Source organism: Agelaius phoeniceus, chromosome 9 (assembly GCF_051311805.1).
Source record: "Agelaius phoeniceus isolate bAgePho1 chromosome 9, bAgePho1.hap1, whole genome shotgun sequence".
NCBI classification, from domain to species: domain Eukaryota; kingdom Metazoa; phylum Chordata; class Aves; order Passeriformes; family Icteridae; genus Agelaius; species Agelaius phoeniceus.
In genome coordinates, this window is record NC_135273.1 from 26,797,518 (window position 1) to 26,816,180 (window position 18,663).

At 38.1% G+C, this 18,663-nt stretch overlaps 1 protein-coding gene across 6 annotated transcripts in view; it reads right to left on the minus strand.

Annotated features, from left to right (window-relative positions):
* LDB3 (LIM domain binding 3) overlaps positions 1-18,663 on the minus strand; it is a 114,689-nt gene that overhangs the window by 57,342 nt on the left and 38,684 nt on the right. For 3 of the 6 annotated variants that reach the window (XM_077183330.1, XM_077183328.1, XM_077183327.1), the window contains exons 4-5: positions 6,999-7,074; positions 278-684 (exon numbers count right to left, since the gene is read on the minus strand). In XM_077183330.1, the coding sequence (XP_077039445.1) occupies positions 278-684; positions 6,999-7,074 (483 nt within the window). The remainder of the gene's footprint in view (positions 1-277; positions 685-6,998; positions 7,075-18,663) is intronic. The other 3 variants (XM_077183329.1, XM_054637238.2, XM_054637240.2) reach the window with 1 other exon arrangement.

The window sequence follows — 18,663 nt, forward strand, 5'->3', positions numbered from 1 at the left end:
GTCACAACCCTGAGATGATTACAGTTACTTCAGTCCTAATGTTGCCCCGCACGCTCTGCTGACAATTGCCAATCCATGCTGCACATCACATACCACCAACCATTATTTTGTAATGGCAATGTGGGTATGTTTTGGGGCTACTGGAAAATTTAATTATTGATCCAGGCTTTAATAATGACTGCTAGACAAATGCACAATAGGGTAAGCACCATTACATTCACTGCTCAGCAAGTTCATTACTTATTGAAATAATTAAAGATGTTACCATGTTACCTACCCTCTAGGAAGTCCACCTTCCGAAGCCCTTCGGTTGAGACTCAATTTATGCATCTCAGCCATTTCCCTCAGGGTCTCTGCTGAGTACAGGCCAATGGGGTTGTTATACTGCCTTGCAGGGCTCAGCTGCTGAGCAGGGCTACTGCCACCAGCCAAAGCAGGGCTTGCTTTGGAACCTAATGAGCTCTTGGCTGGTGAAATGTCAGGAGTCACAGACTGAGAGGACATGGAAGATCTAACTGTGGTAGTCTTTAGGTAGGAAGAGCTATTTGAAAGGCTGATCTCTTGCTGGTTGAGGTAGCCTGAAAAGGTTCCATTGGTTGCTAAAACACTACCCACAGGCCCAGTCGCCGTGTTAGTTAGAGGGCTGAAGGTTGTTCTGTTGCCATTGATTTCCCAAGCAGGTTCCTGTAGTAGCAAACATGCAAGCCAAGAAAAGAAAAAAAAGAAAAGAGCAATCATAGAACACATGCAAAAATAACATATCTGCAATTAATGCTGTAAACATAGTCATAAACTAGCAATAAACAGATTGGGGCCAAAGCATTCAAACTTTCAGGGAAGATTTTCAACAAAGAAATGCATTGTTTCAAAATAAGGGAAGCAAAACCAACTCAGGCATTTTTTACTAGGTTTTAGTTGAAATCAACAAATAAAGCTTAACATTAAGAGAGCACTTGCTACTAGTCAACCTCACAGCAATAATTTTATCTTAAGGCAACACTGTCCATTAATTTCTAGGATAATTAAGAAAGCTTAAAAAAAGTCTTGAGGTAAGAAAAGTTTTAGATCATGTATAACCATAGAAGTCAATGCCATTATTATAAAGACACAATGATTCTAAACCACACCATTCTGTTGTCTGTGAGTGCACTTGAGGTTATGGAAATGATGCACTGCTTTCCTGGGCTCTGGTTCATGCTGATCAGGCCATGCAGCAGGGTTAGCAGAGACACCCACAGGACTCAAGAACTGCTCCACGGAGAGCCTGCTCCTATGCTGATCATTCCTGCTTCATTTCCACTTGAAGGAATGTGTGCTTGAGAATATAGAGGTGTGTGTGATCCTACAGTCCTGTGCAGATAATATTCCTAGGGACAGCAGCAGGTATTGCCTTACCCAAAGGAATCTACAATACCTATACCCATAGAAGTCTGTGCTGGTGCTCAGGTTCAAAACAATCTACCAAAAACTCATCCTGGAAAAACACAGTCCAACACTTGAGTTTCAAAAATGATTCACTATAAATGCACCTTAGTGAAACCAAAATAAGAGGTGATTTCAAAAATGAAAAATACTCACAGTTAAGAGGCCCAGTAATGCCTCATTTTTTTGCCTCATTCATGAGCAATGCAATCATCTTTAACACCTTGCATGAAATACAGTTCTGAGAACAATTTGGCCTCTGATTCTATGCTTTTGCTAGTATTGGTTATCTTTAATGTAATTTACTAATTGTGATACTATGGTTCACGAGAAAAATATTTTTATTGCCCTTTTGGTTTTTTCTATATTGCATGTATAAATGTAGGGAGCATACATTTGAAAATAAAAATCAAGACAATATGCCTTGATTAATTAAAATTTATTGGGAAAAAACCCTAAAGGTCTAAGGATATAAGTAATCATAACATTAAATACATTTAAGACATGTTGAATCAAAAATGTAAGGCAGATAAAATTAACTTAGATAATTTTTCTTAGTGATAAACAGGAAGAGATTTTAGCTGGCATTAATAGCTGCCCGAGGCTGTAGAAACAGATAATCCTAAAAGCACTTTCAGACCATGCCTTTTTAAATAAATACATGTGCAATACATACTTTGGTTATTCCACCCTGAGATTGAAAACAGCAAACAACAATCCCTTCCAGTGGTCTATTGAAAGCTTCTGGGTATCATTAAATAAATAGAAAAAAGGGCTTCTCTCTAAAAATGTGTACAAGAAGAGGCACAAATATGTTCAAAAATTAAGTAATCACTTGGGCAAACCATTTTTACATGCCAGCACAGAGGGACAAAACAATTATTAAATAAAAACTAACACAGACGTAATAGAGGAGAAAAAGGATATGGTGGAGTTATATGTATTTGTTACCCTGAAAACACTGTGGCTTTTAGTTAATTGTGGGCTTCTTCCTACACCCCAAAATAAAAGGACATGCAAGAAGAGCTCATTGTCAAGTATCAGTTTCAACTACTAATGGAGAGAAATGCCACATATTTCCTTAGCCCTAATGCATTTTCATAGTGTTGGTGTTACTGGACAGTAACAATAGACAAAGGGAAAATTATAGGGCAGCCATAAAAAATGATGGCCGATGCTTTTGGTCCCTTTTGGCACAAATGGAGTTCTGGTTTTACTCCTTAAACAATCTCTAGCTGGAATACCAGCATACTGGCAAATCAGTATTAGAATTCTTTAGAGCCCAGCAGTCCCAGGTTAGCAATCTCCATCTTGAGTTCATATTTTGGACAGTTTTAGGGCAGCTGTTTTTCCTGTGTTGTGGGGGAAAAATGGATGAAACCAGAAGTGTCTAAGGGAGAGGCTGTACTTCTAAAGAATTACTGCTCCATCATCAGCATATTTAGCTCTTCCCTTTCATGACTAACCAAAAAATCTCTGATTCACTTTATTCCTGGGAGAATATTGTAGAATTATTTTTTGTTATTTTTTGTCTCCAGTTCAGTGTCAAAATCAGATCAATGCAGAATTTCAGACTATGGAGGGCAAATGTCTAATACTGAGCAGCAGCACTGAGCTTTCAGCACTGCATCACATGAAATGCAGCCAACAGTAACAAACGTTCCCCTGTTCCCCATCTCTTATCCCATTCTGTTTCAGTGGCTGGAAAAGCAAGCTGACATTTCCAGCTCTGGGAGCCTGATGCTACCCTCGAGCTGACCAGGAGAGGAGGCTCTGACACTGAGCAATGGGCTTCCCTTCAGGAAGATGCTGGATCGTGCAGCAGTCCCTTGCTGCGGGAGGAAAACTGCGTAACGTCAGGGAAAGAGCTTCCAACTGAGAAATGTAGAGGAGTCTCAAACCTTTTGAAATAGAAGGAAGCTAGGAATCAGCTCAATTTCCATTCTGAAATATTATTTATTTACAAAAATCCAATTTCTATGAATGGCAAATGTTCCTTCTTATGTATCAGGGAAGTGGGAAATGAATTTAGATTGGGTGATACAGTACCAGGCTTTGCAGGTCCTCTCCCTTTGACAAATCATCCTCTATTTATCTATGGCTGTGACCCTACAGTCATTATTCATCTCTTGCACTTCAGGGAGAACAATTTTAACAGTATACCAGTGATTTTGACCCACCAACCCATGCTCAAGAAGCAATTGTTGCTTTAAATTTTTTAGAGGATAAATGGAATGGAGGCACCATGGCACTGAATGACTCTCAACTACATGATCAAACTACTTTTGGCTGAGCCAGCTTCTCCATCCTGTACTCAAAAAGTCAGTCATCTCTATCTATTTTCTCTTAGACACATAGTCTCCCAAATTTGGCAGGAAAGAAATCATAAGTATGACAAGATGCTCACTGGGACTCCAAAATAAGTGTTGTCAGTAGTGTTTCACAGAAAGCACAACACATAGCCGTATTATTAGAATTAACAAGGCTGCCATTACCTTCATGCAAATCAACAAATGTTAAAGCCATGCTTAGCCCTAAAACACCAGCTTGAATGTTTTGAACTGCACTGAGCTGAATCTTCACTTGTGTTGTGTCCCCTCTGAAGAGCTGCAGTCAATGAGTTCATTGACTGATTGCACTCAAGCTTACTCTTACTGTTATCTGAATGCTTTCAACATTAACTATGCCCTTTCTTCCAGCTATGCCCCACCTTTGCAAAAGACTTCACTAATATTTGACTAAACTAAATGAAAATTGTTTCTAGTTTGAGATTTATGTCAGATACAGTGAGACTGAAAAGCAATCAAACCTTATTTCCAATAATAGCCCTACATACTGATGGTTGCAGAACCTGTACCATCTATAACATTGATCAGCTTTGTGAAAAAATGATGATCTTTGTGAAAAAAGTATGCTTGTTTCCCTAAAACAAAAATAAAACAAAAAAACCACCAGTGAACAGTGAAAGAAGAAGTGCATGCTTGAAAATTAGTGGAAGCTGCAATCAGATCAGCAATAATGTACAAGAGGATTTATGTTTTTAACTAGACACTGAAGTTAAACATGCAGATTGTTTAGCTGACGTTGCCACACCTTAACCTTAACCAGAGAAGGGTGAGGAAAGCTTCTCGTGATGTATAAGGATGACACTGTCACGACTGTCTTGTAATGCAGTCTTTTGCTGATTTTTAAAAAATACCATCAAATTGATTTCATGTAAACCATCGGTCTAAAAACTGTCAAGCAGAGGTGTGGAGGTGACTTTTCTACAGTTATACTTACTACTAAAAATAATAAAGTAAAAATAATAAAGGGACAAGCAAAGAAACCTTGGTTTTAAAATGTATTTAGTGTAACACAGCTTACTGCCAAATCAGCATTACACTGCCTCTATCAGTAAAGTATCTTTATTCTGGATTTTGAGACTTCTCTGAGAGCTCAATGCCTTTTTTCCTTCCAAACAACTCCTAGAGAAGAATTTTTCTTCACTTAAAACTTGCTATTAGTGTACACAAGTGACACAAGTGTCACTCCTCCTGACCTGCAAAGGGTCCAGCACTCTGATGTTACTTCTTCCCCTGGGTGAAAGACTCTATACCTAAGATCTTCCTGAATACTGCAAGATAACCCATTTCCCACCATACCTTCCCTGGATGCCACCCTTTTCTCTAGAAAGGTTCCACTAATTCTCTTTTCCAGCTGCTGGTACTGCCTGCAGCTGGCTCAGAAAAGGCTGCCTCCAGCAGCTCCTACAAACCTTTCCTGAGCACCTCGCACAGAATTCTCAAACATAAGACAGCAAGCTTCTAAAAATGGGTTGAGTCTTTTGATCCTCATGTCTCTCTGAAGGGCTAGAATAGGAAATGTAAAGTGTCTTTATGGCTTTCATGCCAAGGGGTCTTTTAGGACCTTCAAGAAACCCCTGCTGTGTGTAAAGTTAACTTTTCTATACAGTAGATAGTTAAGGGAGAAAAGTATTTTCTGTGGTAAACAGCTTTGAAAACCTATGGCAGCAATTTTAAAACTGACAATGGAAAAAGAAGAAATGCATCTAAAATACACCTAAAAGAGTCATGAAAGTCCAATATATAAGAGCTTTATGTGCCTATGGAGGAAGGAGACAGAATTTTCATACCTGTGCAGGTGCTATAGAGCCCCAAATGTAGGTGTCAATCTCATGTTGGTGAATAACTCTGATGAGACACATCTACTCACTGCCTTGAACACTGACAGCATTCTGGGTGCATCTTCAGGGAAAATGAGAACTCCTTCCCCTTCCTGTCCCCATTACTTTGCTGGTGCAGTCAAACACCAGTTTAACCAAAAGAATGATTCATGGCTTTTGTTCTAGGAATTTCACAGTACTGTTGCTGACGATTCCAATAAGTTCCTCCAAAATAACTTTTTATAACATCATGATATAAACAGAAACAACTCTGAGCAAGATAAATTCTTAATTTCATCTTCCCTTGCCAAAAAAAGTTTACAAGATCCAGTCTGAAAAAACAATTTCTGCCTCAACTAATAGATGGCCAGTCAGGTTAATTTAAAATTTCACAAAACAAAATTGAATCAAATTATTCCCCCCAGGTGCATTCTCTTCTGCTCTTTTGAACCTATTTGCAGCAGTTTCAGGGATGATGTTACCATCTGTGCTCTGAATTTGGAAAGCATAGAGTTTATAAAAATTACTTAAAATTGATTTATGGATGTTGGAAGTGTCAAAACCACTAGAAAATCATCTAATTCCCCATGCATTTTGATCTTCAGTGTTTTTTATTTATATGAATGCTAGGAATGAAACTGGCACAGACAGCAGGGATAAATTGCAGCAATAGAAACTTTAGCTCCTGTTCATTTATGTAATGAAATGCATCAGCAATACAAATGTTCTGCCCAGAGCCTGAGCCTAGGGATATATACACCATCTTTCAGGTACCCCTGCTCCTTGGTGTCTCCAAAGATACAGAAGATGGGTTGCCAGGTACAGTCAGTGTTTATTCTAAAATGAACATTTATTTTATGAAAGATGATGTGCTTTGACAATGGAAACCAAGCCATTCATTTCCTCTGCCACTTGCTGTTATTCATTAAATTGACTTATCCTCTTTATTTTTTATTCTCAGGTCTTCTGAATACTATGATAAGAACACTATATGATGCAAGCTTTCAAATGCCCTCATGTTCTCTTTCCAAATCAGTGTCATTTCAGTTGCAGCCAGGATTTGGAGAGATTGAGGCACAGTCTAATGGTTCTCCCCAACAATCTACGAAAGCAAATGTAGATTTTTGAGAAGATTTAGTGGCTTCTTGTAGCTTACATGAAAACAGTTGCTCAGAATTGGTTAGACCAAATCACATCAGAGGATTAGCTGGATGCTTTGGTCCTGCTAATCAGAAATTAGCAAAATACAGATCACTAATACATTGCCTTGCAGTAGTTTTGCTGCCTGTGCATTCATTCAACCTTTAGTTATTTGGGGCAGGCAGAAGCTATTTCCTGTAATGGATATTTACCTTCACCTCAGCAGATAGAAATGGGATTCACTCTGGCTGGGGAGAAATGTGTCACTTACCTTCTGATGGGGAATTACAGCCCTGGGAGAGTCAATTCTGGGAGCTGTGGTTGAAACTGGCACTGGACGTTTAGATCTGGGGATAAAAAAAATAAAAAAGAGAAAATAAAAGAGATGTGCAATCTGCACTCCTATTTTTTACCTCTAATTTTAAGCTAAAAAGCTGCTACATCAGGACTGAAAGTTAAGCATAGTCTACACTTTTTCTGTCCTACATCCTCATTTACAAAGGTATTAAATGAGAGAAAAGGTTTGAGAAAGTTTCTCTGAATGATGAAAATCCACCAGTTATGGAAGCAATCTCTGACTTGGGAGATCATCTGTTTCCCAATAATTGTGACAAACTGTATTTTCATAGGAAAGTCAGATAAATGCAACTAGATAAATTCAAGTTTGGGCAGCACTCTGGAAAAAGAGACTTAGAGGTGTTTTAAAATGCAGAGGCTAAACTTTGGTGCTGAGGCATCTCAAGATAATTCCTCAACCGACTATTATTTAATAGCTTAAACTGTACAACTACAACTGCAATTATTTAAGCCTCTCTACAGGAAGAAACATGGACTTTACTTCAGACAATTGAGTTTCACAATGAGCAGAATACTACTGAATTAGCCATTACAGGTGCCTGTATTTCACCTGTATTTGACAAATATATGTCCTTGATAATTTAAAAAGCCCAAAAAATGCTCTGAAAACAAACAGTTTGCCCTTTCATTGGAATAACAAAGAGAGCATAGTGGCACATGTCATCAGAAGGACTTCTACTGTCCCAGGTAAGTGAAGATGTAGTTGTGGGAGGTGTTTTGAGAATCTGCCTAGTGGTGGAAGTTCCCCTGAAATTGTTCCAGTACATATGGGATAATCAGAAAAAAGGAAACTAAAAACGAAAAGAGTAAAAAAAATCAGAGTTATACAAATAATATCCCATTTCCAACCTACAGATCAGGCTTATGCCTCAAACTCTAATCTTTAAAAAGTACATTTCAAAATTAGGACAGGTACAAAAATGAAATAAAAATACTTAAAAGCTTACAAATCAAGTAGAAACAGCTAAGACATTTGAAATTGTTTACTTTAGACAGGAGATGAAGAAGGGAAGACATTGCAGAGGCTTAGAAAATAATGAATGGTAGAAAAAGGGAAATAAAACTACTCTTGTGGACATTCAATAAAATTGAAAAGACAACACATATAAAATTGATAAAGGAAAACATCTTTTTCTAGAGAACTTGATTAACCTGAGGTGAAACTCATTGTTACAAGACATCATTTGAGACTATGAGAAGAGCAGAGTATCAGAAAGGATCAAACAGTTATACTTAACAAGAAAAAACCCCAAGAGCTGCTTTAGACTGGGTATAATAAGTAAATATACAGACTCTCATTTTTCACAGCACAGCTCAAAAGACCTTCTGTGTTAGGTTCATTATTTCCTTACTGAGGGCTTTGCTGCACTTTCCTCTGAAATACTTACCAGGGGCATCTATCAGAGAGGGAAAGCTGAGCTCAACAGGAACAGGGCTCATCCCCAGTGGCAATCCCTGCACTAACACCCAGCTTCACACTGAGCTCTGGGTTTAACTTTACCTGCCACACTTAATATTTTTTCCATAAGCAGTAGTGAACATACAAAAAAAAGACCACCTAGGAGAAAGGAGTAATCCTTACAGGAACTGCAAGATTTTCACTTAGAAGGTAAGGAAATTTTGCTACTTTGAGAGCTGAAAACAAAGCTGATGTAACAGATGCCTACCTTAAAAGTAGGTACTATGAAAATGAATGCAGTCTGAGGAAACAATGAAAACTGGCATTTTGTTGAACAATGTGTAATTAACCTTGTTAACAATGTGAAATTCACTGACAAAGTATTCCTGAAACAATGGGCTAGAAATTTGTAATTCATACTCACAGCTGAAATATATCACAATATACTCCCAAGATATAATTATCTGAGAAACAGATACCTTCAAGTTCTAAGAATAAGAGCTACTCACTAACTGCCTAAAACAAACTTTCCTCAGGCAAGTTATCTTCCCTCAGGAATGAATGCCACACTCTTCCTCCAACCACTTTAGCTTAAAAAGAGAAACGATAAATCGTATTTATGAGACATGCACATGTATCATGAAAGACAGCAAAAAAGAGAAAAAAATCAACTGCAGCTCATAACACAGGGTAGCTAAAACTGACAGTGACAGTTTATGAACACACAAAGATTTAGGGGATGATTCTGCTCCTCCTTCCATTACTGTAATATCTGAGTACACCCAGTTATCTCTGTGAGGTGACATTGGTGGCCCTGGGCATACCATGTTAAGTGTCCCCCTGCTCTGCTGACTGATGATGAATTTTAGTGCCAGAGTTGCTCAGCACTGTAAATGTGGTTTGCCATGTACAGAGGTTGAGCAAACAACCACACACTGCATGTTTGATGCTTAACTGGAAAAGAGTTGTATTGCAGCAAAAGAATTTATTTCCCAGACTATTCCATCACTTCTGATGTTTACATTATGTTTAGTTTTTCCTCTCTCATTAACCGCCCACACAAGATGATGCTAAAAAGCTACATTTCTTCCACATTAGTGATAAAATACATTCACAGTGTTAGCCAAGATTTGTATTTGACACCAACTTGGAGATTTCAAGATGTTGCTTGAAAATGATGTTCCTACACAGCTCTGACTTGGATGTTTATAGCTTTGATATTTAAAAAGAGAATAATGAGGCTTGCTAGATCTAGCAGAGGCTTGCACCAGAGAAAAGGGCAGAAGAGGTGAAATCAATTTGTGGAATGAAATTGTATGCACTTGCAGAATAAAGTGATTATTTACATAAGAGTCATTACTCCTCCAGGAAAAACATCTGCAAGTTCAGAACATTCTTTTTTTCCTCCCTCTCTTGCTAGATGGATCAAATCCTGAAGCAACAGAAGTTTGCTTTTCAAGTGATGATGGTACTGTAGCGAACATATGTGTCCAGGTTTACATTTTAATCCACTGACTGCAAAATTATTTTATTCCAAACACTTGAGGGTGTACCTGCTCAGTAGGGCTATGAAAGCCCAAATTTCACAGATGATTTTGATAATTTTAGTTTTGATGTTGAAATTTTTCATCAGGATTCTTTTTCTTATGCATTTAATTTGATTTCAACTTTTAGACATTTTCTTTTACATTTTCCAAGTTAAAGATGGAAACAAAAATCTCATTTCAAAATGAAAACCTAGACTATTTCTAAGATGACCAAATACATAATTCTGGTATTTTTCTAAACTCTTCTAATTTCCACAGATACATCTCTTTTCTCTCTCAGTGCTGGTTCTGTTTTTAATGAAGTTCAAAACCAAGATGGATGTAGTTTTGCAAAGCAGTTCAATTTTGACAGCACTGCTCAAATGACTGCCAGAATTTCTACTTGTTCCCACCTAAATAGGTCTTTAATTGACGAGCACTTGACTTCAATCCTGGTATTTTTATACTCACAACAAAGGTTTATTACAAGTCAATTGCACTGAGGAGTGCAACTGCTGCCTAAGTCAACTGCCTGCCTAAGAAAAGGCTGCAAAGGAGTTCTGTGATGCACTATCAGTTTAAATTGCATCCTCAGGGGAGCACAATATTGTACTTGAAAAGAGGCGACATGATCTAAGAGATAATAGCTCTTTTTCATCTTCATGGGGCTTTTTTCCTATTTCATATCTTCACCAGTCAATGTCTATCTTTACTAATTCTCAGGACAACTAAAATCAACATTTCTCTTTTACAGTATGCTTTTTCATTTGTCATTTTATGACACATGAGCACTTATTTACCACTTCCTGAATATCTTAATAATTGTATCCTAGTATTTCAACTACCAGAAAATGAAAAGGCATCAAGTGCATGGAAAGGTAATAAAACAGATTAAATTAGAGTTAGAAATTTTGCATACTTTAGCTATCACCTAACTGAAATGGAGGCATTCTGGAGTGGAGCAGGTAAGCACAGAGCAGGATGCAAAACAAAACATGTAGAATAGGGCTTCTGATATATATATATATATATATATATATGTTTTAATGTACTAATATTCCTGAAAATTTGCTGGGAATGATGATGGGAGTGTCAGGGAGAGATGGAAAAAAAAGTATTACTCATGGTTATCAATTTGAGGTGTCCATTTAATAAGTGCTAAGATATGAATGTGCCAGTTAAATTTTCAGCTAACCAGTGAATTAGGCAGCCAAACAAAAGCTGCTGTTTCTAAGTCTTGCGCAGAAAATCTTGAATCCCATGATACCGTGGTGTAATTCCCTATGCCCTGCCTGGGACATCAGCAAGCACTCTTAGTGACTTCTCATTGTCACTCTTAGTGACTGCAACAAGAATCACAAACAAAGCCCTGAATATTTCACAGTATTTCAAATATAACTGTGATCACTCTGGGTCTAGGATCAGACCTACTTTCCCTCTCTCAGGGTATCATCTCAGCCTGCAATGAAATTGAATAATACTTCTAACTGCACTTTTGCTCTCTATAGATCAATGACAAATGCAAATATTAGCATTTAGTTGGATGATTCATTAATCATTTCCCTGCATTATGCTGCACTCAGATTGCAAGTTGGGCTATTACACTTTCCAGACCTAATGTTCACACCCACAGTGCCATAAGGACAAAAGCTTGTCAGGCATAGAGGATATCAGCCCAAAAGGGAGCAGCTATCCAATAAAAAAACTGTTTGGAAGTATGTAATACCCATTTTCCCTTAGAAGGAATCTGAGTCAGAAGCAACCACAAACATTAAGGGATATAAAGGGAAAGTAAAAAGGAAGAAGCCTTGGAGATTTTTGTGAAAGGGAGGAAAGAAAGCAAACTGAAGCCAGTGTGTGAAAAGATGAAATTTTTCCAAGGCTCTCCTGTTCTCTCTTTGACTCTTTCTATGTCTCTGGCATCTGCACAGTCCCTGTTGTATCCTCCTAACTCCTCCCCTGCTGTGGAAAATCCCTCCTTTCCTGAACTGCTCCACATTCTGCCCTCCAGCTTGTTCCCTCCTGAATGGAGCCACTGGCTGCCAATGCCTCCATCTGCTCTTAATTGACTTGGTACTGACCCTAAAATTCCTCCATCCCAGCAGCTTCTATGGGCAAAGGGAAGCTATCCTGTATCCCTGCAGCTCTGCCCTGGGGGTCACAGCTCTCCACAGTGCACCAAGTGTGAATGCTGAGCACATGCCTGGCACTCACCCAATACACACAGCAAGCTCCAAGGAGTGTGGACACCTTTAACCTCCAAGGAGTGTGGACACCTTTACTCAGGCAGGTTATTTCTCTGTCTCCTTGTCTTTGCACTGTTTTTAAACCATTTCCAAAAATTTCCTCTATGTATCACTATTGAAAACTTGGGTAAGCCATAAAAAAATGTGGATTCTGACCAAGGAAATTTAATTTCATTACAAAACTTGTTTATGCTATCATGGGTTGAATTTGTATGTAGATGTATATTGCCATTAACACTGTTGAAGAAATACATTAATTTATATCAAATTTATGTGCAGCCCAGGGCAGACAAACCCACAATACTCTTGAAATATTCAGAAATACCTAAATTGGTATGGATCATAAATAGCAAGCCACTACTCTCACATAAATTGGTTAATTGCAAAATTTGTATTGCCTAGTTACAGACAATGTTGGTTCAGAATCAAAAACAAGAGGCTGAAATGCAGTCAGATTTATCAGAGGCATCAAGGCTTAATAGCAGAAAAACTTCAGATACAGTAGTTCACTTAGAACCTAAAGTTTGGCATAGTTATTTATTATTAATGATTTAATAATTAGATTGATTATTTATAATTACTGAGAGATGCTGAAAAAAAATCTACTGAATGTAAATATATAAATAATAAAAATACTTGTTCATTTAAGATCATCAGAAAAAACGTTCCCAGTGCCCAACACCAATGTTCTCCAGCAGCCACCAGCCAGGGACAGCACAGACACCAAGAGCTGCCCAACAGCCAGGCTAAACAGACCTTGGTTATCACTGCAAGAAACAATGGGTTGCCAATAATTAAGAGTTTGTTGGAGAAACAAAAAATTAGGGCAGACAGCTTTTATAGGGGTTGATGGGCAAGAAACACCATGGTGAAAAGGATCCAAAGGAAACCAAAAGGTTCATAGGCACAAAGAACATTTACAAAACTTATCTAGTAAAGCCTCAGTGCTTTACCTGATTAAAAAACTCCTTATTCCACTTCTAAAAACCACTTTTTCATCCATTCCAATTAGCTTTAAGTGTGTAATTTACATTTTTCCATGACTGTGCTTAAGCTAATCAGCATTAAAAGGAAAAGGTCCCAGACTGAACAGATTGTGACCTTGCTGTCTATTGTCATATTTTGGCTAACATGTCTACTTGCTCCTTGCAGAAAGCAGGCAGGAACTGTTTGTCTGAAAGAATACAACTGCCATGTTTATTTGCTAAACTGTGTCAGCCCACTGACTTTGGTGAGATGGGTCCATGGTACCCATCTTGACCTTTCCATGGTGAGTGAAATATAATATGTGAAAGAATTCACACGGAGATTATCTTTAGGGAATCCAGAAAATATTTCTCACATAAAATGATGAATTTTAAACTCACCTCTAAGCTGGTATTGGGGGGGGAAAAAAAAGTGATGTGCACTCTGAGAACAGTTCTAATCCCTAAGCAGAATCTTTCTGCAATGAAAACTTCACTGCCCTTTAAAGCCTTGGCACATAGCCACAGTTTCCAGGCTCTTTTCTAAAACTAACAAGGACACTTTATGCAGTGAGTGTAAATAGCAATCCACTAAATTAAACTGCTCATGTAAGGAATATATTTGTATTTATTCCAGTGACTGACATTGATACTTTATTTCATTTTCCATGGAAATAGCAGCACTAAATGTTACTACTCAGAGAGAGTAGCTCACAGTCCTGTCCAAATGATAGCCTGACATCTGTAAACAAATCCTACTGTCCTCTCATACCTGCATAGAGGCAACTGGGCACACAATGGGAGTCACCTCTATTTCACAGAGTGAGGGAGGAACAACTCCCTCAGTAATATCGTGTTATCTTCCTTAACCCAGTAGTGGGATGTGCCTTTTTTAATGCTTTAAGCATACAGAACCACCAGAAGGAAGGAAGAAACCTTGGCTGTTGGTGGCAGATGACTTGGAAGTTCTACAGTCACAGGTGTAAGCAAAATAAGCTAACTAGTATGGCATGTCATATCCACCATTAGTGTTCTTTTTTCTACTAATCTGCTTAATATTTTGAATAGTCCAACTAGTTCAGACCATGCTTTCATCAAGATTGTATATATTGTTCTAATTTACCCTGAACTGGAAGAGTTACCATCTTTTAATTCTTCTCAGCATAAATGCAGCTCTATTCTGGTTCTGATTTAAGTGTGTCCATCAGCAGACCTAAAACATGCAAAGAATTGGTTACTACACCCAGCTTCAGACAAAAGAAAGCAGTTTACAATAACCACTGAGCTCCCCTTGCTTGCAGTTTGCTGTCACCACATGCTTTATTTATAGTAGGCCTGAAATAAATACTGCAGGATCAGCCATCTTTTGGTGCTGCACAAAAAAGGAAAGCTATTAAATATTTACCGTAAGTCTCTCATAGCCTCACCTCTGACACTTTCCCTTTCAGTAGAGAAAAGAATTATTTAGCTCATGATTTTCCAGCAAAAGACAGCCAATTGTGACTGTCTGAAAGCAAAGGGTAGCATCACTGGCATGCCCTGGGAGGGGGAATTCTTGTCAATGTGCACCCTGCACAGAAGTCTCCACCTCCCCTGCTCCTCTCCAGCAGCACAGAGTGACGCCAAAGCGGAGCCTTATAGTGACACAGGAATGTTTGTGCCAGCAGAATGAGGCACACTCAGGTTACAGCACTTTCCAAAACTAAGCCAGTACATTTGGTGAATCCTTTCCAAGGAGGCTGATCAGATTACTTGAGTTATGTTGTGGATGCTCCAGTGAAACATGTTGACAAATAATGCTGCTCTCTTGTATTTACTGTGCATTTAAGAGAGAAACCCATTTGTATGAAATAAAAATAGACTTTGCATGCATTTTGGTTTTCACTGTGAACTGAATACTGCACAATCTGATGTTTATGGCCTAATATCTGTGGGACAGACAGACAATTAAAGATGAACTTTGACTGGCCTAGAATTAAAATGCCTGAGGGCAGCTGTGTAGCTCAAGTAACTGATTAGAAACTGATACTGAAAAATGACTGAGAACTGAACTCCAGGAGGTCACAAAAAGACTAAAAGCAAAGCAATGTCTTTTTTCCACCCCAACCCAGGCCATTATAGAGTATGATCGTAGCTTTCCACAGCATAGTCCAGCAGAACCAGCACCAATCCTCTCCCAGTACACTTAGAGCAATGCAGGTTTCTAAGGAATATCTATAGAGGTATGTAACACTTTAAAATATGAGCCTGGTTTCCCTGAGTGCCTCATGGGAGTTCTGCTGAGTAATAATGCACAGTGCCAAAAGACACTTCTTTTCTTCTCCTCTCACTCCTGCTCTTTTCTTCAGCAAAAAAGAATTCACTTCCTAGATGTACTTTGTCTTCTAAACTTAATGAAGCAGTGCTAGTCTGGAGGGTCCCAGACATTGCCACATCACTGGATCACAGGTCCCTTTCTCCAGGCATGGTCCAAATACTTCAACTTCCCAGCACTTGCCTGTCTGCATCTTTTTGATTCCCAGAAACAGCAAAGGGAGGCACACTGCAGGCTCTAGAGAAATCAGCAGTCAGACAATGCAGCTCAAGTCACTAACAAGTTCTGGCTGCCTGATCAAACCTCTGGCATAGCTGGTGAGACTTCCAGTCTAATTTTGTGGGTTTATATGAAAACATAGCATGGTTGAGGTGATAAGAACAAATTCAAGAGGGAGTTTAGGGAAGGCAGTTTCCGAAAACACTTGAAATCCACAAATTTCTGAAGCTGCGGCTGAAACATGGAGAACTCCACTCCATGCACTGAACATTCATGGAAGGTCTGTGTTAGTGTGCCTTGAACAGTGTAGGTGCTACTTGAATTAAAACTAAGTTCATAAAGGAAATCACAGAATCCCATTGTTTAGGCAGGCAAGTATGAATGGGGGCTCTTAACACTTCCTTTTTTTCTATGATTGATGCCTTGCAGTTGGATATCCTGCACAAGTGCTGACACCATGTACAGCTTTTTTTGACAGCCAAATTAAAACAATAAGCAGTTCCCCACCCTGAAAAAAGCCCTCAGGGCACGAAGTGTTGTAATAAAAGTGAGAAGCAGCAAACACTGTCTTAACTGTCAGGTTATAAACAATGCTCATGAAACCTTCACAGCCACGACCGATAAAGGGAAAGGCCATTGCTCTAGAGAGCCAAGAACCATTAGGAAAAAAAAAAGCTTTCCATCTTGGAGCATTTCCATGAAGATTTCACATTCCACTGCTTCTTCCATGGCCTTACAGATAAAATAAGTGAGATCAGTTCTACTTCCAGCGCTGCAACAGCAAAACCAAGCCACAGATTGCCTGCTAAGGCATTCCATGACCTTGAAACATTCTCTAGAGCCATGTGACTACTTCACATACATGTCCAGTATCACCCCAATTTAGAGCTTAAATTTTCCTATCACAACATCAATCTCATAATGCACATATGTACCTTTTCCATTGGAAAGGATTTCCAGCATTTCCAAACTTTTATACAAATAGAATAAGTGAGCACTTCCATCTCTGTGCTCTTTATGGCAACTAGGGCTGTTTTTCCATAGTAGTAGAACACTGCTCCAGTTTCATTGCTGCAAGCCATGTCTAAAAAAAGTCAAAGTGATCTCTTAGCACAGTCATTTTCCTGGTAACCATGTCCCAGGAGATTTTGCCTCTCTTCTGTCTTGTTCTTATTTGGTTGAAAGTTACTACCCCTTGTCACTGCTACCTTCTTTTCATGTTATTCTTTGCAGCAACCCAATATTTGTAAAATTCTTTGCTGAAAAATGGATATTGCTTTGTACATTTTGGGCAGGTGACTAAACTGACAATCTTTTTCTCCTTGGGTAAATGAACCCATTTTTGTCCAGGGAAAAAAATATTTTTAAGGCAAGATTAATATAACTTCCTGAATATAGTGGAGATGCCTTTTGTTCAAGACATTGGATCCTTAATAGGGTTCTATGGGTATCTCAGTTGGTCAATATCACTTGCTGCTAGGATTTTGCACAATTCAAAATTTATAGACGCTAAGTAAAGCCAACTTAATACCTCTGAGCACAACTTTTTTGAATATCCTGGTGTCATTTAAGAAAAAAAATGATGAAAAAAATTACTTTTCAGTCTTTTTCATTGGGTTTTTCTAATGAGGCTGAACGGGTCACCAAGGCAAACTAATAGCTCACATCATGAAGTAGCTGAAAAGAGGAGTCCATTAATTGTATAAATTCAATGCAAAAACATCATCTGAGAAAATTTTCATTTGATAAAAAAAGCTGTTTTATCATCTATTTATGTTTGCTAGTATTTCCTTTTACTTTATGCCATTTTCCTTCTTATCAAAATATCTACATCTATTATCTATGCAAGCATATCTCAGTCTCTGAACACTCCATTACTGCTTTCTTTGGTGGTTCTTTATCCATATAACTCGAATATCTGAATTATATATTATTGTTTTGAAACCAAGAGACAGGGACAGCCTTAAAAAAAACCAGAAGACACAATAAATAGAGATGAAAGCAATTAATAAAGGTACTTCCACTGGTTTTCTTTTTTTTTTTTTTTAATGATGTGGCCACTAGAATTGCTGGTGTTGTAACTTGGAGGTCAGCAAATAAAAAAGCACAATGATTACTCAAATGAAATATCCCTAGCAACACTTGATCAAAATTACTGTTTTAAGTAACTTGTCTCTGTGATATGTATTAGGATAATCGGATTTGTTAGTCATGAATTTGGGAATCCTTCTGTGAATAAGAAGAGATGTTGGTTCATAGTTTTAAACCATTTAAACCTCTATGGCCAGGCCATAGAGGCAGACACCAGAGAAGATTTTGGGTTCAATATTCAGGGAAATTAATACCAAATGTGGAACAACCCAAAGCAAAATAAGAAATGTTTTCTCTCAAGGTAAAAACACAAAGATTCAACAGAAAATCAGGCAGACATTCTAACAATCAGAAAGTATTTTTCCTAATTTTTAAATAGAAATTTTTTTCAGAACAATTTAAATATTTGCAAAAAAAATAATAAATATATTTATAATAACACAATAACCAAGCAAAGAAAAAAGAAGTTGGAGTGGGTGATAGGATGAGAATTCAACCACATGCATCAAGTTAGTGATTTTCTACTCTATCTGGAACACTCAAAGACAAACTTAAAGCCATGGGGGAAAATCAGCCACATAATTTGCTTCATAGTACCCTGTCCTGTCTTGGAAACTTAATCTAAACTCCTTATTCTTTAGCTATTAGTATGTTCCTGATATTGATTATCTCTACTGCACAATCATATATGAGATTCTTCTCTCAGAAATTGTACTTCCACATTACAGTGTGCTTCCTGTACTTAGCTTTGCCTGCCCTGTACAAAAATTATCTTCTTCACAATGCAATAAAATTAGCAGCTACTTTGCTTTCTATAAT